Source organism: Cuculus canorus, chromosome 3 (assembly GCF_017976375.1).
Source record: "Cuculus canorus isolate bCucCan1 chromosome 3, bCucCan1.pri, whole genome shotgun sequence".
NCBI classification, from domain to species: domain Eukaryota; kingdom Metazoa; phylum Chordata; class Aves; order Cuculiformes; family Cuculidae; genus Cuculus; species Cuculus canorus.
This window is the reverse complement of record NC_071403.1, coordinates 51,616,246-51,639,684: the sequence shown is the minus strand read 5'-3', so window position 1 is coordinate 51,639,684 and position 23,439 is coordinate 51,616,246. Positions and strand designations below refer to the sequence as shown.

The window sequence follows — 23,439 nt, the reverse complement described above, 5'->3', positions numbered from 1 at the left end:
CTGCAGAGAAGGGCTTGGGGGTACTGCTCCATTAGAAGCTCAGCGTGAGCTGTTAATGTGCACTCGCAGTCCACAAGGCCAACCACGTCCCGGGCTGCATCAAAAGCAGCGTGGCCAGGGAGGGCGATTCTGCCCCTCTATTCATCTCTCATGAGACCTCATCTGGAGTATTGTGTCCAGTTCTGGAATCCTCAGCGTAAGAAGCATATGGAGCTGTTGGAACGGGTCCAGAGGAGGGCTACAAAGACCATCAGAGGGCTGGAGCACCTTCCATACGAGGAGAGGCTGAGAGAGTTGGGGTTGCTCAGCCTGGAGAAGAGAAGGCTCTGAGGAGACCTTATAGCAACTTTCCACCACCTGAAGGTGCTACAAGAAAGCTGGGGAGGGACTGTTCACAAAGGCTTGGGGGGGGATAGGACTAGGGGCAATGGGTATAAACTGGAGAGGGGCAGGTTTAGACTAGACAGAGAGAAGAATTTCTTCACTATGAGGGTGGTGAGACACACTGGCATAGGTTGCCCAGGGAAGCTGTGGCTGCCCCATCCCTGGAGGTATTCAAGGCCAGGTTGGATGGGGCCTCGGGCAGCCCGGTCTGGTGGGAGGTGCCCCTGCCTGTGGCAGTGGGGTTGGAACTGCTTGGGCTTTAAGGTCTCTTCCAACCCAAGCCCGCCGCGCGGTGCCGCCCCCGGGCTGTCCCCGCCCTCCCCGCCGCGGGGCCGGTCCCTGCGCGGTGCCATGCGAGGCTTTAAGCGGGCGGCGCTGGGGAGCGCGGTAGACGCGCAGGCGGCGGCTGCTGCGGCCGGGCGGTAGCGGCGGGCGGGCGCCTCTCGGCTCGGTGGGAGCCGCTGGCGGAGCGGAACGGAGCATGTCGGTGGCGACCGGAGGCAGCGAGGCGGCGGGCGGAGGCAGCGGTGGGAACCGCGTTTTCTTCCAGAGTCCCCGCGGCGGCGGCGGGAGCGGCGGCTCCTCCGGCGGAGCCGCCCGGGAGGACTCGGTGCCGGCGGCCGTGGTGCAGGTCCAGCAGCGGCGCCACCAGCAGGGGAAAGTGACGGTGAAATACGATCGGAAGGAGCTGCGGAAGCGCCTGGTGCTGGAAGAGTGGATCGTGGAGCAGCTGGGGCAGCTCTACGGCTGCGAGGTGCGTGGGTTGGGGTGTCGGGGTCGCCCTCGGCATCCTCCTCCCGCACCGGGTCGCGGCTCGGCTGTGAGAAAGGAGGGGGCGGGGGTGTCGCCGCCACCTCCAAATGACATTCCCGTCCGTCCGTGTCGTCGTTGTCGTCGTGTCCCCCCGCCCCCCCCCACCGTGGGCAGAGAGTCCCCTGTCCCGCGGGAGAGGGAGAAAGGTGTTCCCTGTCCCGCAGAAAGGGTGTCCCCGGCCCCTGCGATGGGAATGGGTGAGCACAGCTCTCGAGGAGCCCCGGGAGCCGCGGGGGTGCGGGCGGTGCCGAGACCCCGGGCTGAGGGTGCGGGAGCCGCTGTCCCCGTGTCCCCCGTGGGCTCGGTGTTCGGTGCGGGAGCCGCTGTCCCCGCATAGTCCCCCCCTCCGGGCTGGGGATGCTTTGCCGCTGTCCCTGTGCCCCCCCGGGCCGGGGGTTCCCGTTACACACGAGCCGCCCGTGCAGCGAAGGTCGCGGGGAAGAGGAGGAGGATGAGGATGCTGTGCGGGGGCGGCTGTTGCTGAGGAAGGACTCCGGTGCGGGTGGACGCTGGGTTTGGATTCTCCCACCCTCCAGCAGCAGGGTGGGTACCAGCCAGGAGTTTTCAGTGGGCGGCTGGAAGATGGTGGGGCTGACAATTGAAAATACTGTGGGGCTGTATCTTATTTGTGGACATCAAACGTATTTTGCTGTTGCTCTGGGCATACCGTGAGTGTTGCCAGAATTAATGTTCTTCGATAGAGGACAGATGAAGAGAAGGATTTTTCAAGATCGTTCAGAGGAGTAGAAGCTGTCATCTTCCATATACAGATGGCACTGTTGGAAGTAAGGAAGTACCTGTGATTGGTTTTGTCAAAGCTCCATCAGAAATCATAGGATTGGTAGGTTGGAAAAGACCTTTGAGGTGATAGGGTCCAACCATACTTCTACTAAACCATATTCCGAAGCACTTAATCTACTGGTCTTTTAAATACCTCCAGGGACGGTGATTCAACCACCTCCCTGGGCAGCCTGTAACAGTGCCCAATAACCTTTTAGGTAAAGAAGTTTTTCCTCATGTCTACTCTGAACTTCCCCTGGTGCAGCTTAAGGTCATTCCCTCTTGTCTTAAACAAATGCAGACCTTCTAGTCCACAGGGAGTCATTCTTTCTTGCCACCTCGAGTATTTACGGTTGCAAAGGATCAAAATGTTACGTCTAAGCTGAGGTTTGCACGTACTTTTCCCTCCAGTAATCTAATTCACTGGTTTTATAGACTTCTGAAGTGAGATTTGTTGAAGCTAAATGTGAATTTTGCAGCTAGCTTCTCTGGAGCCAGCATCTCACCCCAGGGCTCCCATGGAGCTAGGAAGGCAAGAGCTTGATGGTCCCTGAGGCATGGATGTCTCAAGTGGATGTGAGGGCCTGAATATCTAGCACATACGTTACACAAATGTTGAAAGAAACTTGCTTTCATCTCAAAACCAGTTTATCAGCAAATTTGTCAGAAAGACTTGCCCACATAAAAAATGTGCATGTGACAAATTTAGCCACCATAACTATTCACATGCGTGAATTAAGTGAAGGAGAGGTACAAATGGCAGCTCTGGTTAAAGATAAGCAGTTGTTATTCTTCATCTTGGTGTGACTTTCTTCTCCAGCCTCATGATTTGTTTGGCCACATGGCCTGTAGGCTGCAAGGATTTCTTTGAGGTCAGAAGTACATCAGGTGTTTATATGATCTGGTGAGTTTGTGTCTGCATGAGACAATAATGTAGCTAGTACCTAGCTTACTGGATCTTTTGCCTCTGGTTTGAGTTGTGTTGTTCAAAAACACCCAGACAGGGCCACGTCCTGTGTGCTTTTGACATACAGGCGTAATCGCTCTGTATGCGAGAAAGGATGTGATACGATACCTGGGATCAAACCAGGGTTCAGTGGAATGATTGCTGCTTTTAACAGTATTCAAATAACTGGCCTGCTGGAGGAAAAAAGACATCTTTAATTCTTTTCCTTATTGTGGTTGCTGCCGCTGACTAAAATAGGTCTGCATTAGAAGGAGGGCTCTACATTAAGATGGAGACCCTATATGGCTGCATGAAAAGTAATTTTCTGACTGTTCTGTTTCTAAGGGAAAAAAATGGTTTGACACAACAGGTGAAAATGTTTTCACTTTGAAGGTTGCAGACAACATATTTAAGTAATCTTCTGCTCTTTGCTGTTATGCATAAACTATCCTGTGTCAATGCGGATGACAGTAGTGAAAAGGTCAAGCAATTAATATGCTATCAGAATGAAGTTGAAGATGCGTGATGAGCGTAGTGATTAAAGACAATAGTAATTTAATATGAGATGCTTTGCTTGAATATGCTTGAATTACTTTTAGGTTTACAGATGTAGCTCTCAGGCTGAAACTTGATCACCTATGCAGACAGTTAATAATGCTGTCTGAAGGCAGGTTGGGGGGTTTGGGAACTGCTTGCTTTAACTTCTGTGGAAGATCTACCTTAACTTCCTGATGCAATGACACTTAAGTTCTGAAACAATCTGAAATCCTCCAGAATGTCAGAAATAGCCATCAAATTGCTTATTCTGGAGGAGTTAACCACTGTCAGCGTTTCATCTCTATTCTGATTTGGACCTCTGTTTCTAAGGAACTATGTGCCCCATTCCTGGGAAGAACAAAATTACATAAAGGTGTACTCAAAGTGTGGTGCACTGAAAGTCTGCAAGACCTGTGTGTGTTTGTGGGACTGCATAAATGTAATGCCTGCCCACTGCTTTCCATTTAAATAATGTTTTCTATTAAATTATGCTGAGCTTCATCGGTAAGTGGACACTTGCAGAAAGATTCTCTTTATTCAAAGCTAAATATGTATGCATAGTCTCTCAAGTACTTGCAAGTTAAGTCAGCTATAAACTTGCCTTGGCTTGGTGACAGAGGTTAGGGGATGAGGTTGGGAAATAGGGAGGCAGGTTTGTTTGTGATCTTCCAGTGAATCCTGTCTTTAGTTTTGGTTTTAAAAATCGGGTGCTGAGCAGATTAATGGAGCAGGGGGGAAGTAGTTTAGAAAGAGCCTTGAGACTGTTTTTAATACTGACCGCAGATCTGTGATACAAAGATCAGCTTTAGAAAGGTTACTTCCATGTGACATTGACTTTAGGAATATAAGCCAGCCTAAATGGTAAAGGGCTACCAAGGTGGAAGTCTTCAGTAAGACTGGAGATTCTTAAGCAGTATTTGTTTGGCACCAGAACCTGTCAGGCTAATCTAGTTGAGTCAAGTGCTTCTGGTGAGCATCAGTTGGCCTGTTTACTCTCTGAGCTGCTTCATTAAAAAAAAGTTTTATAACTTGTTTGTTTTGGTTTCTGCGAGTGCTGAAACAGAGAATGTGATCAAGTTTTATCTTGAAAATGCAATTCCTTAATTGCAGAACTTGAACTGACATTAGGATTGACCTTTACCACGTACCTTGTTTCTAAAGATAGTTTCTTCACAGATACTTCATGTTTTGAGCTAAACCCATTATTGGTTAAGAATTGCTAAATAGCGCTGCATAGAACAACTTGCTTCATCACTCTTAGTCCTCAAATGATTTGCAACTTGTAGTTCAGCACGAAAGTGATGACAGTCTAGTTTTCCAGATGTATGATCTATGTTGTGTGCACCTGCCAACTCATACAACTTTATTTTTGGAAAAAACAAGCGCCACTGGATTTGTCCCCAGAAACCATTCAACTTAACCAGTGAATTACTGTGCTCAGGGGTCCTGGCGACCCACAATTACAGCATTTGCTGTAGATAGCACAGTGCTGATGGAATGAGCACACTGAGGGCACACAGATTTTACACAGTGTTAGTAAACCATGAAGAAAGATTTAGCTCGTGCTATGGGTTTATTGCTGAGTATTTTTAATGCAGAGATATGCATATACAAATCAAATGAGCACTTGGATTTTTGTACTCTAAAAGCTGAATACAAGTCTTACCTTCTAATATGAGATATTGATGAGCTTAGTTGGATAATCAACTATTTTGTTAGTGTATGCCTACTGATTTATGGAAATCATTGCTTGGCAAAGGGTATGATGTTGATCTGGCAGCAACAGGGAATTAAGTTCAAGCTTACCCCTTTTCTATTCCAGAGCAAAATACCCTGGAATTCTGTTTAAGAATTCAGTGTACAAGAAAGATATGACTGGAAGAGCTGCCCACAAATGCCCCTTAAAGGTCTCCTTTAAGAGTACAAAGCCATGCCAGACTGAGAATTGTTACATGTAGGATTCTCTTCCACCTCCTGATATTGTAGTATCATAGTGTAGTATCATAGTGTAGTATCATAGTGTAGTATCATAGTGTAGTATCATAGTGTAGTATCATAGTGTAGTGCCATAGTGTAGTGCCATAGTGTAGTGCCATAGTGTAGTGCCATAGTGTAGTGCCATAGTGTAGTGCCATAGTGTAGTGCCATAGTGTAGTGCCATAGTGTAGTGCCATAGTGTAGTGCCATAGTGTAGTGCCATAGTGTAGTATCGTTTGGAAAGGACCTTAAAGATCATCTAGTTCCAAACCCTCTACCATGGGCAGGGACATCCCACTAGACCAGGCTGCCCAAGGCCCCATCCAACCTGGCCTTGAACACCTCCAGGGATGGGGCAGCCACAACTTCCCTGGGCAACCTGTTCCAGTGTTTCACCACTCTCATGGTGAAGGAATTCTTCCTAATATTTAGTCTAAATTTGTCCCTCTCCGGTTTATACCCATTCTTCCTCATCCTATCCCCACAAGACTGAGGTACCAGTATGACAAGAGTGGCATGAAGCTCCAAAATGCTTAAGAGATTTCATATTGGTGGGGCCAATCTGCAGCCATTAGAGGAAAAAGGTATTGATGGGGTATGAGAGGGAAGGGAGCAGTTTGTCTTGATTCCGCATGAATTGAGCTTCCTTCCCCTGGGTGCTTCGTGACTGCAGCATTGGCGAACACCCTCTTTGGCTGATGTCTTGAAACTGCTGGATTTGCTAACAGTGACAGCATGTCCCAAATAAAGCACCGGAGTCTGTTGGTCCGTACACACTTGAATTTGAAAGTCACGCTAGACAGAAGACAAAAGGAAGGCTGGAGAGAGAGATTGCAACAGTAAAAACTTCCTAGCCTTCCCTTTCCTCTCCTGCCGCACAGATTTTTTTGGCCCCATTTGTAAAGCTGTCAGCAAGGTGTAAAATGTGAACTGAGCGTTGTGGGGATGGTGAACTGTGTGCCCTGTGTCAGGCTCTCTGAAAATAATGGAATTTTGCAAGAAGGGTTGTAGTCACTTAACCTTGAGGGCTGAACAAATAGCTGCCTTGACTAATTTCCAAAATATTTTTTCAATACTGAATCTAGTTGCAAACTGATGGGTATTGGGGGTTTACCAAGAGCAGCATTGCATATGCTCAATAACTAGATGCTGTTCATCTGTGCATATGCATCCAAACAAGCATGCTTGTGATTTGATGGACTTGGTTACAACTACTTCTCTCCTTAGTATTTAGTGCAGAGCCTCTGCACAGTATGGACCATCTTCTCCAGTCCACTCGCTCAGGGGTCAGAGGCTCTGCACACCACACAGATCTTGTGTGTCTGAGGCAGTTGCCATGGTTACTTGTGATCTGTTTTGCTCTGGGTTTGGAAGAATGCTGAATAAAATGGTGCAAGGACTTCAGGGCCAAACACTTCACACCTCAGACATCCTGTCCTTTCCAAAACAGCCCGGTCAGCATGCTGCTTAGACTGCCATGGAGTGATGTGGACCTGATGGTATGGTCAGGTACTGCATATTTCGCAGGCTATGGTGAAGTGATGTTTGAAGTTCAGGATTCATTTCACACTCAGACAGGTGTTTGGTATGGGAGTCCTCTGAATAAACAGTACAGAAACCATCTCTGGCTGACTCACTCTTTCAATAGAGTACTTCTAACTTGGACTAAGATCTCAGAAATGGTAATTGCGTGTGGACTCCTTTCTAAATCGATCAAAAGTGAAAAGAGACTGAGAAGGGTCTGAGAATTAGATAGTGTTGCTCCTTAAAAGAATGCAGTTTAGTAGGAAGTGTAATAAAGGATTGATTTCTTCAGGAAATAGAGCATTACGGTCTAGAATGCGTTGGAGTAAAGTGCTTGGAGGTTTATCAAAATGTTTAGAAATGTGTTTGAGTTATTTCTTTTGGACAACTATTATCGATATCAGATCTCCACGTTGTATGACACCAGCTTTGGAGCACTCTTTTGAGGGCAGGGATTTTGCTGAACAGACCTGTGCCAGCTGAAAGGGTTGCTGTGATCAGAGACCTGCAAAAGACACAGGCAGCACTGGTGTAGCAAAAGTCTCTTATATCATTAGCAACCACAGAAAGGCATTTGAATCCCAATAATAGAAAATAGGAAGCCCAAAACGGCCTATAAAATGCATGTTGCTGTAAAACAGCCCTCGTAAAATGCATGCTGCAGGTTTCAGAGAAGGAGTGGGCTTAAGTACCTATGAGGGTGCTAAGCACCTGATGGCGGTGAGGCAGGAGCCTTTTGTCTCTAAATGGCTGCATAAACTGGTTTTAGGTTCTAAAGACTCTAATCTAGTAGGAAATGTAACACCGTTCAGATACTTTCCTCCTTTTTGCATGCAAAATTTGCACTACATCTCAAAGGAGTTCAAGAAAATTGTTTTTATACTCTTTGAGTTGCGTGTAGTCTAGATGTCGATTTTGCGGTGGTCATGGCTCATTTTTGTTTTTTTAAGTAGCAGCACAATTTTTTTGACTTCTGGTTTAGAAGCTTTGCAACGTAAATCTTTTATCTTCCATCAGGTATTCCAGAGCAAATATCTTGTCCTTTCCCTGTCTGTTCAAGATTCAACTGGTCTCTTTGCTGGAGTAGTAGGTGTGGTTGTTGTATAACTAGGCAGAGAAATAATTGATTGCTTACATCACTTAAATTTTTATAATTGTACTTCTTATAAACAGTAGCTTCCAACCGTTGTGGCTACAAAGACTCTTCTGCCTTGAGGCAAATTGCTTTACATAGAGTCAGTGCTTGATTATCCAGGGTAACAAGGGTGGGAAGTGGGTGGAAGACAGAACAAGGATATAATGGAAAAATGTGGATTAAAAAAAGTTGTCAACTATGCAGAAAATCGTGCAGTGAACACAGAGCCGAAGGGAAAGAGAGGGAATCAATCATTAATCTACATCTTTCTCCCACTGAAGTTCATCACACACTCATCCGCATTGCTTTTGGACTTGAGTCTAGCTTGGATGTGTCTGTACTTGTCGCACAATTAAACTACAGCATAGATGATCTATCCACAGATAGCTAAGAGCTGGGTATGTTGTGCTTTGAAGACGCTGCACTGTTGGTCCCTTGTACATCTGTATTCTGACGGAGTGCAGTGGTATCCCACTATTCTCATAGTTTTACATTAGCTGATCTAAACTGTGCTGTGGAAGCAAATGCCTGAAACAAAAATAGCCTTGTTTACGTGCGAAAATACGTTTCGTGGCATTTCATCTACCCCTTCTTAAAAGGCATAGGGAATGTTTCTAAATAGGTATCGTGTATAAATCAAAAGGTGTTCTGCATGAAGGGAGACTGTTTCACAAGTAGTGTGGTAGTTTAGGCTTGTCACAAGACTAAACTAGTTCTCTGACCCATGCGTTACAAAAACTGGCTGAAGTCCTGTTTGTATACTTGTAGCTATCCCTTTAGATGAGCTTATGCTTAACCTGTTAAAAGGCACTGTTCGTGGCCCAAGACTCAAAGAAAAATACCCTAAACAATTTTGTAGTGCATATTGCTGTACGTAATCTGTGTGAAGCAGTTCTTGGAGCACAGGAGATGCTGATAGAAAAAAATGCTATCCTGTTTCTAACCTGATTCAGTCTGAATTATGGTCACCTTGTCTCTTGTCACCACAAGTGATAAAGCAGCAGCAGCTGTATCAATCTATTCTTCCAGCAGCCCTGTGTCTTGCCTGCAGTAAAAGAAAGCAAAGTTCTCATTTTTCCCTTCCCTGTTCATCTCCTTTCCCTCCATCTAACTCCAGAAACTTCTATTTGACAGCACAAATTGAGTAGATTTGACAAGGCCATCCATCTGTGTCACTGCAACTTTTAACTGCCTGTTGTAAAACGTTGGCAGTTTCTTTTGCTATCCCTTCATGTGACACATAGAATTATGGAAGTCAAGATTTCTGGAAGTTATTAACATTGGAGAAAGGGGAGGATAAAATCTTAATTGCATGCAGTCTATACAGCAGCAGTATGACTATATTTCAAAGGCAGAATAAATTTAGCTTGGTAAAGATCATCTTGGAACGTGGAATTGTTTGGGCAGAGGTACACAGTGAAACAAATCAAATCTTCTTTGAAGTGATAAGTATTTAATTCTGAGTACCACATTTGAATAGCAGAACTGTTACCTTTTTTCCCCCTTTAAGGAGCATGATATTTATTCAAGGAACCAGTTCAACATGGTATCTTAAACTATTTTTGGGGAACACAGAGAGCACAGCCCTAGAAGTCATCTTGTATCTTTTCAATCCATGTGATATTTGCCAGTAGCCAGGACCTAGTGGATCTAAACCTAGAAAAAAAGCATAATGTGTGCTATCAGTATTTAATTATTAGAATGCTGGTAGCTTAATTAAATGTAATATTGTTCTGCATGTGGAGCAAAGCTAGTACAAAAGAAAGCATTAATTTAAAGTGGCCTAGTAGTAAGTATGTAAATGGCTAGCTTGTGCAGTGGTGCTGGCCTACAGATAACACTTCCAGTGGCGACTGAGAAGAGCTCCCCATTATGAGTGTGCTGCCAACAAGAGGATCACACGCTTAGATCCTGTGTGTTGGACTTTATAAATGCAAATGATGGCACAATCAATGCCTAATGAAAATCCTCTTACCAGACTGTCTTAATAGGATTGCTTTCCAGAACACAGAATTGGGAAGGATCTCCTAGGTCACAGGGTCTGCTTTCTCATTTGCAGATAAGCTCTTCATATATGATATAATTTTTGATAGAGTAACTCAGTTATATGATGTTTCTTTCCACGTTATTTCATGGCTTTAAATATATCTTTTAAACCTTATAGAAACTACGCTCTTTCCCACCCCTTCATAAAATATAGAAAGACAGGCAAAAGGCCAGTACTTGCTTGAGATGGGCTTGCTTGGACTTTCACTCTGAGGTGAAGTTTAAATAGATTGTAAATGCATTTTACTGTATGCCCTTGCTCTAGGAATCGTTGGGATCAAGTGATAACCACAACAGAAGGGCAAATGTATCAAGACAGTGATTCTACTGCAGGCCACTTACTACCTTATAACAAAAATCTGTCCTTTGAGTGGATGTCTGCAGACTGTGGGAGAAATGTACTTCCTAATACTTCATGGAATTAATTTATCAGTACCTGGAAAAATATATTATGTTAGATGCTCAAGAGCCTGACTTTCTTTAGAGCTAGAATGATAACTTCATTGAAGTAGATATCTAAATTAACTCTAACATGGTACAAATTATTTGTTCTGTTTTGTGACTGGTATATACCATTTTGACACACTTAAAGCACAAAGAATGCTTTGAGCTTTTACAATTGGTTGCTTTACATTTTCAAAAGATAATACCTGAAGAGCGTGCATATATATATATATATTTTTTTTTAATTCTTTTAGAAAAGAATTCCAGATATTCTGGAATAAATTCATGGGTCAGTTTTGTTATGCTGGTAGTATCCATGCCATTTTAGGCTTACTGTCAAACCATGTATTCCTGTTTCAAGTGCACCGAGGCAAAACTTATTCTTTCTAAGAAAATCAACAAAACTCCCTAAATTTGGATCATGGTTGAATCCCTCCTTATATTACTGAAAACTGAATGCTGTCTGAGTGCAGAATCTAACGTGGGGAGGAGTGCTGGTGGGAACTAGCTCACTGGCAGCCAAAAGCATCTTGGCTCTTACGTCAGCTGTCAGTGTAGTACTAGTTTACTAGTCTGCTTAGCCAAAGATTTAGTTGACTTGCTTATAGGTGTCTAGTTGCTATTTGCTTATCAAGACCAAACTCTTACACAAAAGGTTTGCTTTAATGTCTTGATGTAATTCTGATAACCAAAGAATGCATTTATAAGATGAAGCAAGGTCAATCCTTCACTTATAGTCTGGAGGCTGTTTTGTTTCTGGTTGCCTTTAGTGGAGGCTTCTGGGACTACTTCTGCAAGAGAAAACACCTATCCACTCTCTCCACTTTTTCTTGTTATTTTTTAAGTTTGTATTTGGTTTCAACTTAAAATAGGTAATGACTACGTTTGATATTAAAATTGCTAGCTCTTGCTCTGGGTTAATAGTTTGCAGTACCTTGGATGTAGCAAGTAAAAGGAGGCAGGACCATGTGCTGAAACACATTTTTGGGAACTGTGAGAACTTTCTCATCCTCTGTGGGATAGTCACAGCAGATTATCTCACTTTTTAGATCTGGAGCTGTTTAGTGAACTTGTTTTAAAGATTCCTCCAGCACTTGTGTTCGGTAGTCTGGGGCCTTGCCTGGGGAACAAAGTGGTGTCTCTGGCCCTTGTTGAAGGAGTGTCTGCTTTAAAGCCTGTTAGAACTCTTGCTGATGTTTTTTTGACACCGGTGGACCAGGGCCAAAATGCATCAACTGCTAGTCCTCTGCCTGCTGCTCAAAGTTGGTGTCTTGGGGAAGGGAGAGGTTTAGCAGTTTTCACTGTGTAGGGTGCACTGCTATGTCCAGGCACCACTTGAAGGAATGACTTGCTACAGACATGGAAAGCTCTCCAGGTCTTTTACGGACTACATTTCTTGAACAAGAAGATTAAGTTGCTTCTAGATTCTGTAGGATGTGAGAGCTCTTGTTTTGGTACCACTGAATGAAACATTCTTCTCCTCGTCCCCCAAAGGCAGACTTCTTGTCTCCCATGTCAAACCTGACTGGATCTAATACTTCCAGATAAAGAAATATTGGCATTTGAAAACTGTCTCTTACTCCAAGCAACAGCACTTTAATTGGCTGGTAAGAAAAAAATGCGGTGAGAAGACCATAAAGTGTGTCAAACGCTTGATGTTCCTGTACTGTATGACTTTTATCGGAGAAGTCAATTTACACACAGTTTCTCAGCACAGGGAAAAATCAATACTGGAGACTAACATTATTTTTACAGGGTGGCTGAAACTGAGGTGAGGAGAGCCATTTAGAGGCCTCATTATTTCATGTGCTCTTTCCTTGTGTTCTTTCAAGCAATCTGATGGAGTAATGAATCCTTGAAGTGCCCTGAGAGTCAAACCTACATAGTTGTGCTGCTGTTGAGCCTAAATTCCCAGAGTGTAGAGAGCCTGCTGTCAATCCTGTTGGGTCAAAATGTTTTAAAAGTGTATTCTTTGGGTCTTTTTTATCTCCACTCTTAAAAGAAAGAGTCAAATTTGACCTAGCATTGAGTGGCCCTAGTCATCAGGGGTCACGCTAGGGGAGTGTGACAGCACCACGGTGTGAGTGAAGGGGAGGACTGTGAATCTTGAGACTCCTCTGAAGTGCAAGGTCAGCACTTAGGAGTCTTAAGCTAGAATTGTATGAGTCTTATTCCTTTCTGAAAGGGAGTTGGATCTTTCCAGAGACTAGAAGTTCAGTTCCAAGCATGGTTTGTGCTTTCTGAGTAAAGGCATATTAGCATGGAAATGCAAGGATGAGGTGTGGTAACCTATACCTGTAGAAAATGCCCTGCATATTCCTCCTGTGTTGTCTACCTGTGGAGCTTGTAGCACACTCAAACTTTCCTTCCATGTAGCGCAGCTCGCTCTCGCAAGCACTTTTCTTAGACAAGGAGTCCTCTCTTCATCTCCTCTGGTTCACCGTTGCCTGCCATGTGATGCAGCAACACAGTATGAGCTTGGCTGTTAGCAAACTATTGCATTCTTCCCAGCTGCAAAATTATGTACAGACTGCAAGGAAGCATTTAACTGGGCTTCTGTTATTTGAAGGTGGAAAGTGTCCTGCTACTGTGAATCAGGCAGAGATAGGGATGTCCTGTGACTGCTGTGTGGAAAGTCATTCCACTGTTGTAATCCTCAACGTACCACCATTTATAAAGCTCCTGATGGTTTAACTTGCACTGCTTCGCAGGGATGGCTATGTAACAGTAATTTGGCGTGCTACATGTATTTGCTAATACCATACTATCTGCCTGCCTTGGAATGTTTTAACAGAAGTGACAACCAAGCATAGACTTGGCATGTCCTATTTTTATATTGGGAACACAAGGTATTCGCTTTGGAGATAGCACTTGATTTTTAACAAATGCCTTGCTGAGAATGTATCCATGTCATGGGTATGATTAGGAAGTGCTAAATGCTTCCCTCTTCCTCTGCTTAGTGTAGTTAGATCAGTGCCTCTTCTTCATTTAGCAATTTCACAGTCTAGTGACTCCTTTAGACTTCTGTAGAGATGCACAAATTAGACAACAATTATTTAACTAGCACGTTATGGATATTTTTGGATAAGCTGAAGTTGTTTTGACAGTTCAGCTATGAAAACAGAAAAATACCAGTGTTAGTACTAAAGAAGGCTAAATGAAGTTTAAACCTTACTGTAACTGAATGTCAGTTCCTTCTCTATACTCAGTAATGACACTGCAATTGCAGAGTGCAAGATTCTTTACTTTCGCTGCATAATGAGCAGGTGTCTTTTTATTTATTTATTTATTTATTTATTTATTATTACAAAAAAGTGACATTATGGCTGAATGGAATGCCTGATGTGCTGTGTTATTATTGTCAAACTTTTGGGAAAAGGGGTATTTTGGTGTTCTAAAATCTTTTCCGTGTAATCACATCTTTTCGCCACTCCGTTTTCTTCTGTGTTGTAATAAAGACAATAGAAAGCTACAGCCATTGTAACAGGACATTGACTTTTATTATCAAAGGTATGGATGCTGTGAGGTGTAGAGTTCTCAGAATCTCATGGTATTTGGTCTTGTATTTCTTGTGCTGCTTGTTTTGCATAATTTAGGAGCAACGGCATGAATCCCAGAGAACTTGTTGTTCCACATTGTGCGTTGCCCACACCTCCACCTGCTGGCTGCATCCCTTCTTTTACTGACTGTGGCTCCAGGGTAACTTACTCACTTAAGATGCACATGTCCTGCCTTGAGAATTGCTCTGAAATTTAAGTGTTTGAGAGGATGAAGTGGTTGGAAACTCCTGGGACCCCTTGTCTTAGAAAGTGCAAAGGCTGCAGTTTTTGATAGGGCTCTGAAGAGAGGGGGATTTTTCCCATCCTTCTTCCACCGAATTATCCACTACCAGCAAGTGGAGATCAAGTTCTGTGCTGTCCTAAACACCATATCTTTGGCTAGTGAAGAAAAAATATTCCTCTCCTGTAGAGCCTGCCTCTGTGTATCTCTGTAATAGATGATGGAAAGATATCCACCCTCTCTGAACCAGTGAGAGGTGTAGGGTTATCAGGGTGGGGTAGGGAGAGACTGGGAAAGCAAAGGAGAAAATGTAAAGTTAGGTGGACCCAGAGAGGCCAGATAGAGATGGTATAATGCATCTAGAAAGTGTATGGCAGGCTGCCTGCCTTTTCCCTGTTTTTCAGGTTATTTCTTTCACCAGTGTATGCCTCTGATCGAGGTATGTGGCTATATGTCTTCTTGACTAAATGCTTCTGGCTTGCTTCTAGCACCAGGGGTATGGGTGGTACAAGGTGCCAGTTTGATAAATGCAAGTAGCTATTCATTAGCCTCCTTTCGTCCTGTGCCCCCAAGCCCTTAATCCAGCTTGTTTCCTTATATCTTTTTCTTCATTAAAGGCCAGCAAAAATATCCACATTAGTGGAGGAGAGAGTATGTTTTGCTTGTCTTGCTCTAGAGGCTGCTTTTGGAGGAAGTGGGTGGTGGAATCTTGTATTTTAGGAAAACTTGTTTAAATAATATTTAAAGCAATGCTAGTATTGGAGAGTCCACTGGAAGTGGATTAGAAGAGGGAGAAGTATTCCTATTGTCAACAACTGCTGGCATTTCTACAATTAACTGAGAATGTCTGTACATTTAACTCTGAAGGCACATGGTGTACCAAAACACTTTTAAAGAATTTGTCTGTTTTTTGTAACTTGTGCATTGCACCTGGGCAAATGTTTTGAGGTACACTTGTGCGATTGCCACCTTGCTCCAAGCATGTCACCAATAGGTGAAATGGTCTTTGTAAATGTCTTTTCCTCAGACTTTTCTGGGCTGACAAGGGTTCATGAAGATAAACGATTGATGGCTATACAAGTTTCTCATGGAATGGGAACCACCAAGTCCAAATGTCTGAGGTACGGGCTATAGCAAATATGAAATAATCGACAGTTTTGAGCTGACTCTCTGCACTCTGGGTGTCTTAAGAGCATATTATAAAGCAGAGTTTTAGCAGAAGCAATTTTCTACTTGCCAAGCCCAGTGTAACACTTAGTTAATTTTAGTACTCCAACTATGCTATAGTTACTGTTAGAAAATAATGGTCTTTCAACTTTAGTCTCAAAGTGGCTTGTTCACCTTGTCACGTTATGGCATCTGCTGTTATTCCAGACTAATGCTATTTTCTCATTGTTTTGACTTTTTTAAAAAAAGTCTTTACAAAAAAGCAAAACCTGAGCTATACATGCAATTATTCCTGTACTGCTGAGCAGGAGTACTAAAGATGTGCTTCTGAAACACTGCAGTAGACTGGCTGGCTATGCTTTGAAAAACCAGGTTTCTTCCCTTCTAATTTTCACAGCTGCAGTTTTAAGCATAAAAGCAGTGAAGTTAAAGTGTGCCTGACTATCTTCCCATACGAGCTTGTTTTTCACGTTGAATCCATCCTGTATTGTAGTTTCTTTTAGCAGTCATCTGTATTTCTGTGGTTTTGTTTTTTTTTTTTTTCCTTTTCAAGTGGTCTGTTAGTGAATCAATGTGAAGAAAGTTGCAGTAAAACCTAGCCTGGAAATGTCTTGCCCCAAAAGACAAGATACACAGATGAGGTAAAAGAAAGGGAAGCCAACCATAAGTTAGCAAATGGCTCGCAGAGGAACTCTGTACAGGGCAGTTGGCTTGCAGCTCTGCTGCTGCTGTACATGAGGGTTCGGATTCTTTGCTTGATGTAGGGTAAGGAGAAGGGAAAGCATAATAGCAAGCAGAGGGGGTGTGTTATAGGTGGTGAATTAATATATGCAAAGATGTCTGTTTGGCGTTACCCTGACTTAGTGTTTGAGATGCTGCAGGAGATGGTGTGGAGTGGAAGCTGGGGAAAAAGGAGTCTGATCTTCCTTCTTTCCTAATTTACAGTCCCTCCCCTCAAGTCTTGTAGCACTCGGTGCGGAGCAGCAGTGATGCTGAAGTCTACTTTGGTCAAAGCGTGGCTGCAGAGCAGTGGTACTGCTGGTGTGGCTGGCTGGCAGTGAAGGGAGGAAAACCTGAGCACCCTTGAGAAAGGAGGAAGGTCAGCAGCAGCCCAGTGGTGGGTTCCCCAGTGCCTGGCCAGGAGGGGGGAGCTTGAGCTGCGGCTGCCTCTTCTGCTGGCAGCATAAATGAGAGATACTGCTTTTCACTGTTTTATGCGGTGGTCTTGCAGTGTGCATCCCTGGGCCTCGCTGTCAGCCCTCCGGTGTGCTGATATCACACCTGTAGCATGAGGGTTGTCAGGGTTAGTGTGGGGAGCCCTGGGCTGTGGGGAGCCCTGGGGACTGGGCAGGAGCATCCAGGGCTGACGGGGATCCACGAAACCCTGGCACTCAAGTGAGTGGCTTGTGGGTCTTTCTTGCCTGTAAGCAGAGCTCACTTTAGGATGGCTTCTTGTAGAAGCCTTTAGTCCTGGCTGTTTCTTAGGGCTCTTGGGGGCAAATGTGGGAAATTTGGCCTTGTGGGGAGAAGTCCAGGTCTGGCAAACAGGCTGTAAGGTGAGGATGTGTGAGGTATGCTAACATGCATGTCGGAGGCTGAGAGTTTGAAGATCTCTGTGCAAACCCAGAGTGGCAGTGTGCATCCTCTTGAGGAAGTGTGTCTCGCACCATTAACTTCTATTTTTTATAAAGGCTCCTTTTCTGAAGTGTCTTTGTTCAGCTATGAAACCCATTTAAATGTCAATTTCTGGAATGATGTTTCTTATCTGAGTTTCCTCATATTGCAACCATTGATACGCCAAAAGATTTGGCTTACCACATGCTCTGTGCTGAGGATGAAGTAGCTGTATAAGGCAGAGTAGGGGAAGGGGAGGCAGAAGAGAGGGCAGGTGAAACCCAGGACCCATGAGTGCTGTGTGGAGGGGCAGGTGGAAGCACCTGAAGAGGGATGCTGCTGGGTGCACTGACTGCAACTCTGTTAGGGACTTGGGGCTGACTGGAGGTGTTAAAAAGGGGAAAGATGGTAAGAGCCCAAGTACTGTTTCCCACCCACTATTCCTTCAGAAGTCACCCGTGCAAGCCCCTGCTATTACTTTGTCATAGAGGTGTGGTGGCAGATGGCACATGATAAAAGGAAGTACAGGAGCTGATGACTTTTCTGGTTGTATCTTCATAACATTGAGTACTGCCTGACCTGCAGAAATTTCTGCAAAGATTCATGTAGGTGCGGGGGAAAAAGGGATTAACCTCCTTGGATAACAGTTTCTTTGCTGCAGTATAAGCCAATCTTGGTTGCTGCTGTGTTAATGGTGCCTTAAAGAACACTATCGGCAGGCTAATGGCAGCTTTGAAAACAGAAGCTTAGCTTGCTCCATCCTGTTCATCTCCAAAGAGATGAACAATGATCCATTTAACTGCCAGTATTAAACACACATCTCAAGAAAAATGATATGCAATTAAAAAGAAGCAAGCCTGTTAATCTAACATTGAAGGCTGTGGGACTGAGGACGGTCAAGAAACTGGAAGATAGATTTTTAAAACTCATGTTAGTTTTAACTTGGTTCTCATAGAATTTGATTCTTGCCATTTCCCAGGTAAATATTTACATTGCTTTAAATCTGAAGCATAGTCAGTCCCAAGTGCTCAAAGGTTAATGAACAAAGCTTCAGAGCTAAGGGCTAGCTAAGTATTTCCTCCACATCAGAGATGGAAATGATCCCATTATGACTTTCATATGTCACACACGTCATTTCATGCGTATGAATCCTACTGTACTGTTGAATTGCAGGCCTGCCTTCATTCACAATCTGTAATTCTTAAACGTGGAGCTCTTCACTCTTTTTTTCAAGAACACACTTGCGAGTGAATTGTAAGCTTCTGCAAGCCCTGGGTAACAGTCTTGTAGTGTATGAATGAGTTTGGTGTTCAGTTGGAGTGTTTCTTCTGTGTACAAGATAGCTCTGCATGTAGAACATAGCCAGATGCAGAGCAAGTGGGCAAACCTGGGCTCCCAGGCTTGGCGCACTTGTAAGCGGCATGGACCACTGTAGACTTGGGAACTTCTGTCCTACCTACCCATTGCTAGAACTGTCCATCTCTTTTTCCATAGTCTTTTTGCTCTAGTAAACTGAGCTGTTCTTTATTTCCCAGTGAATTGTGGGAACTTGTCTGCCCTTGGGGCATGTTTTGAGGGGGAGGGGAAGGAAATATTGTGGGAAAGCTTAAGATGACTGAAATAGCTTTAGGGCTGTAATCAAAGGACTATAATCATCAAAAGGTGGAAGAGTACCAGCTCATGAGTAAGAGACAGTGGGTTTTTTGCCTGTAGCTCCACATAGGCCAGGGCGGCTGGGAGTGGAGCCCTAAGTGGATGGTGGACTACTTGTGTGGGTAGGAGCTCATTAGGAGCGATGCATGAGTAAAGGCCAAAGCTGACTTGCCTCACAACAAAGTGTTAAAAGCACATCAGGGTAGTTTCTTATGTATTAAAAAAGTCCAAGGAGACAGATACAATTGCCTTGGCTGCTAGGGCAATGTGAAGATGCTTTGATGTAAAACTTTGGCCCAGTACTCAAAACATATCTTATCATGATCTGGCCATTCATTCCTGAGCCAGATTGCCAGGTTGAACACGTATGTAACATAAGCCGCCAAGCTGTGGTTACCAAGTGATGAGTAATTTTTAACTGCAACTTTAATTTCCCCTCACTTGTTCCTCAGTATATTTGCAATCTTCCTTGTAGGTTGGAAGCTCAACCAGCTGTTATTTCCCCAGTGACTCTAGGTATTTCAGGATTTCGCATGAATATTCCCTACTTGAGTACGTTTATCTTGGATTGTCTTCAAATTATGAAAAGTAATTCTCTGTGGGTACTTCTTATTTAACAACAACAGCATGTAGAAACTTAAAAATTAACCCGCTTTTTTTACTGTCCTTGCGTAAGTAGTCATCCAGAGCTACATCTGAAACCACAGTAGAAAATGAGTTTGTGTCTGCATAGAAACAAGGTGAAACTGATGTCCTAATTTTTCTAATTGTTTAAGCCCTTTGGATTGGAAAACAGTGTTGCAAGTTTGTGTATTTTGATTTTGAATATTTTTGTGTTACGAAGTGTCTTATTACTTGGCTTGTCTTTATTCAGTGATAGGTGTCAAAGCCGTTACATGAAGGAACTTCAGCATTTAAGTGGAATACACATAAGAGTTCTCTCGACATAGGTCATGTCTTGCTTGCAGCTGTAGGTCATAGGGATTTTAAACAAAGGAATACTGGATACGTTTAATGCTAGTGAGTGGCAATGGATTATGCCACCTTCTTTTTAACTCTGTTCTATGGGCCAGTTAAAAAACTTGGGTTAGACTCTTTATTGGCCAGAAAATGCTCTCTAGATGCCAATGTTCTGTTGTGCTGAAAGCACCAGGCAATGGCTGCTGCAGCCGTTCTATATTCAGTAGATTTTATCCTGTGAACTGTTGTTAAGAGAGCACTGCTTATTATTAATGTAGGATTTATTAGGATGCAGACTCCCCTCCTTGGTACCATGTCTGCAGAACTGGGCCCTTTGTTTTATTTAAGCTGCCTGCCTTGTACAAGATGTGAAGATGATTTTGAGGGAGTTCTTCTGTTTTGTCTCTTCCAAGCCATCTGGATTTAGAAGAATTTGAGGAGATTTAAAAGTAGCTATTGGGTAGCTTTGGGTAATAATGAGAAAGAAGGCCCACTTGTAGCTTAAAAGTAAGTTTCACAAAGTCTGACTTGTTGCTTACAGCTACCTTTCTTTAGGACAACATCCACTTTCAAGTGAGCATTGACTCACATGAACTGAAAAAAAACAACTTAAAAAAACCCCAACTGTGTCCAGATGTAGCTATTTTAGAAACATCTCAGTATTTTTATCTTCTTTATTTCCAGAAAACAGTTCTCCCTCCCCTAGTCTTGTATGTTGTCTTTGAGGTGCAGATGGAGATCTCTCTGGCCCAAGCTATCCAAGCCCTCTGTCACAGGGGAAGGAGTCAGACATTGCTCTGACAATGAAGGTCAGGAAACAGCGGTGTACGGGGATGGACAGTGCGGATGCTGCTGTTCCTGGAGGAATTTGTAATGTCTAACCATGTGCTCATCCTGGAGACAACCTGAAAGTGGCAAGGTAAATTAAACTCTGTTTTCACTGGCCATTTGAATAATGAATACGTTAGTACCAAGTCAAGGCCGGTGGGAAGGTAATGTCAGCTTGTGCTGACTGGTTGTGACCCTGTGCTAGCCAGTGCCCCTTTTGAGCTAGGCTGAGAATGCTTTGGCTTGGGTTTGTTGAAGCAAAACTTCTTTTGGAAGTTGCACGTGTAGCCCAGCTCACCATAGTTGGAGGAAAAAGTCTATCCGGGAGACTGGATTCAGGCCAATTGCTGCATGCATAAATTCTCATGCTGCTCCTGTGTTTTGGCACGCTCATTCTCCCTGACCAGCTCTTGGAAAAGCACTGATGTTTCTCTTTTTGAGGGTGTTAGGCTACTCATCCAAACTTTTATTTTGAAACTGGGTATTCTATTATTAGCTATAGCCTAAAGTAATTTTCAAAATCCACCTGTCACTTTGATTATGCTAGCTCTTTCCTTGTTTTGTTTCCTTGTTCCTTTATAAGAGAAAATATTAAAGAAATATGCATCCTTTGCAGCTTGTGGCTAATGTGGTATGCTAACATATTTTGGAATACCATATTTCTTAAGTTCTCTCTTTTCAGGCAATATAGGTTGGACAAAGAACAATTGCATGCAGTCATGATGCTGCATGGAGAGTCCTGAGCTTCAACTCAGGCTTTTAATTTGGGAAAAGAAAGGTTTTGGGGTTACCTGAGCACTACTTTACCACGACCGAATTTAAGAGGGCCTCTTCCACTGCAGAACGTTGTGTGAGCTGGTGCTACATGATGCTTACCCGCTCCTGCTCAGCTTTTTATTTTTATGGGCATAAACACTTTTCCCAAGCTCAGAACAACTTATTGAACCTATTGTAATACAAATCCTGAAAGCTGCTTCTCTGGTCAATACCAGTTTGGACTGCCACTGGAAAAGGCACCGAGTATATATATATTTTTTCCATTATTAAACTAAAATGGCAACCTATAAGTGGTTGGCAGAAAAATCAGTGTTTGTATTCTGCCATGCTAACTCTTATGATGCTAGCTCAAAATTGCCAGAGGGATAATGATATCATAGCATGAGGATAACTGTAGAGTTTAGCTGCCTGTTTTCACAAAACCTAGAGACCCCATAAGCGTCTTCCCTGAAAGGAACATCTTCGTCCTTTATTAAGTGATAGTGAATCACAGTATGACCTGAGTTGGAAGGGACCCACAAGCATCATCGAGTCCAGTTCCTTTCTCTGCATAGGACAACGACAACATTCACACTGTGTGTCTGAGGGCATTGCCCTAATGCTTCTTGAATATTTTTAGGCTTGGCACCATGACTACTTCTCTGGGGAGCCTGTGCCAGTGCTCCACCACCCTCTGAGTGAAGAACCTTTTCCTAATGTCCAACCTTAGCCTCCCCTGGCACTTCTTCCTGCTGTTCCCTCGGGTCCTATCATCGGTCACCAGAGAGAAGAGATCAGCTCCTCCTCCTTCCCTTGTTAAGGAAGCAGTAAGCTGCTGTGAGGTACCCCCTCAGTCTCCTCAGGAATCCACACAGGTAAGCTGTTATGGCTTCCTATATATTCTTAATAGGGGAGGAGCTTTGAGCATCTGGACAGTCAAGACATGAAACACAGGAAACGCACACTTCCTTAGCTCCAGTGCTCCCTAGGCCGAATTATTGTTTCTGTTCCATGTAAGAACAGATGTGAGGAATCCAACTACAAATGCGGTACATGGCTCTCTTTTGAGTAGCTCCTATGTTGGTCTCTGACAGACGAGACTTAAATCTGCTACTCGTAGCAGATCATTGTGCCACCTTTTTATTTTTTTAAGTTTTTTTTTTTTAGTTATGGGAGTCAATGCTAACTTTAAAGTGGATGTTCTCCTAAAGAAAATTAGCTGCAAGCAACAAGTCAGACTTTGTGAAACTTACTTTCAAGCTACTACTTATCCCTTGAATCTACGTTGTTGATGTGCCATTTCATTGGCAAAGAGAGTCATTGTTCTTTTGTATACCACAGTGTAAGATAACAAACAAAAGAATAAAACAGCCCACCTCGAAATACTGCACAGACTGCAGTGATCCTGTTTGTTACCCTGGGAACTAGGTGAACACTGTTGTTCCATCTGTAGGAGGTCTTGTGGAAGTCTGCTGCATGGGATGCATTGGAAATAGTTTGTGCTGAAAACTGTTTTGGTGACTGAAACTTTTTTAATTGGGAAACAACAGAAATGTGAGACAGGAGTGGCATGGAGCAGCTTCTTTTATCTTTTTTTTTTTTTTTCCTCAGGGAGGGGAAAAGGAGTGCCCGACTTTGATGTTATTCCCTTCCTTCCACTTGCTTCTGTGTGCGTGTTCATACAGCTTCATGTCTGAAGGCTTGATTATCATATCTGCTGTCCCTGGAATATCTCCCATTTGAGAAAGTCTGTAGGCAGAAATAGAAACAAGACTGACAATCTGGAGGAGCAAAGATTACAGGAGATCTCTACAATGGCCTCAAATCTTAGGTTTTGGATGATTTTAAGAAAAGTAGCCAGTTAGAAATAACTTGATTGATTGTTTAACAGCATTATATTTCGAATTCAAAGTTCTTTTGAACTATTTGTTCTGTATTAATCATAGACTAGCACGCAACAGGTACTTTAAAGATGCGCAGGGGTGCTTCATGATTCCTTTTGTTGTCATCTTTTCTCTACCATGTCTGTAAAGTCAGACTCACTGAAGTTTCCATTTGCAGAAACTCGTGTGGTTACTTATGGTTATCATTTTGT

At 43.5% G+C, this 23,439-nt stretch overlaps 1 protein-coding gene across 2 annotated transcripts in view; it reads left to right on the top strand.

Annotated features, from left to right (window-relative positions):
* Window positions 1–710: 710 nt before the first annotated feature.
* The window catches only part of PPP1R14C (protein phosphatase 1 regulatory inhibitor subunit 14C), a 55,082-nt gene continuing 32,353 nt past the window's right edge, over window positions 711–23,439 (top strand). The window contains exon 1 of one of the 2 annotated variants that reach the window (XM_054063894.1): window positions 711–1,138. In XM_054063894.1, the coding sequence (XP_053919869.1) occupies window positions 866–1,138 (273 nt within the window). In that variant the 5' untranslated portion in view covers window positions 711–865. The remainder of the gene's footprint in view (window positions 1,139–23,439) is intronic. The other variant, XM_054063892.1, reaches the window with a different exon arrangement.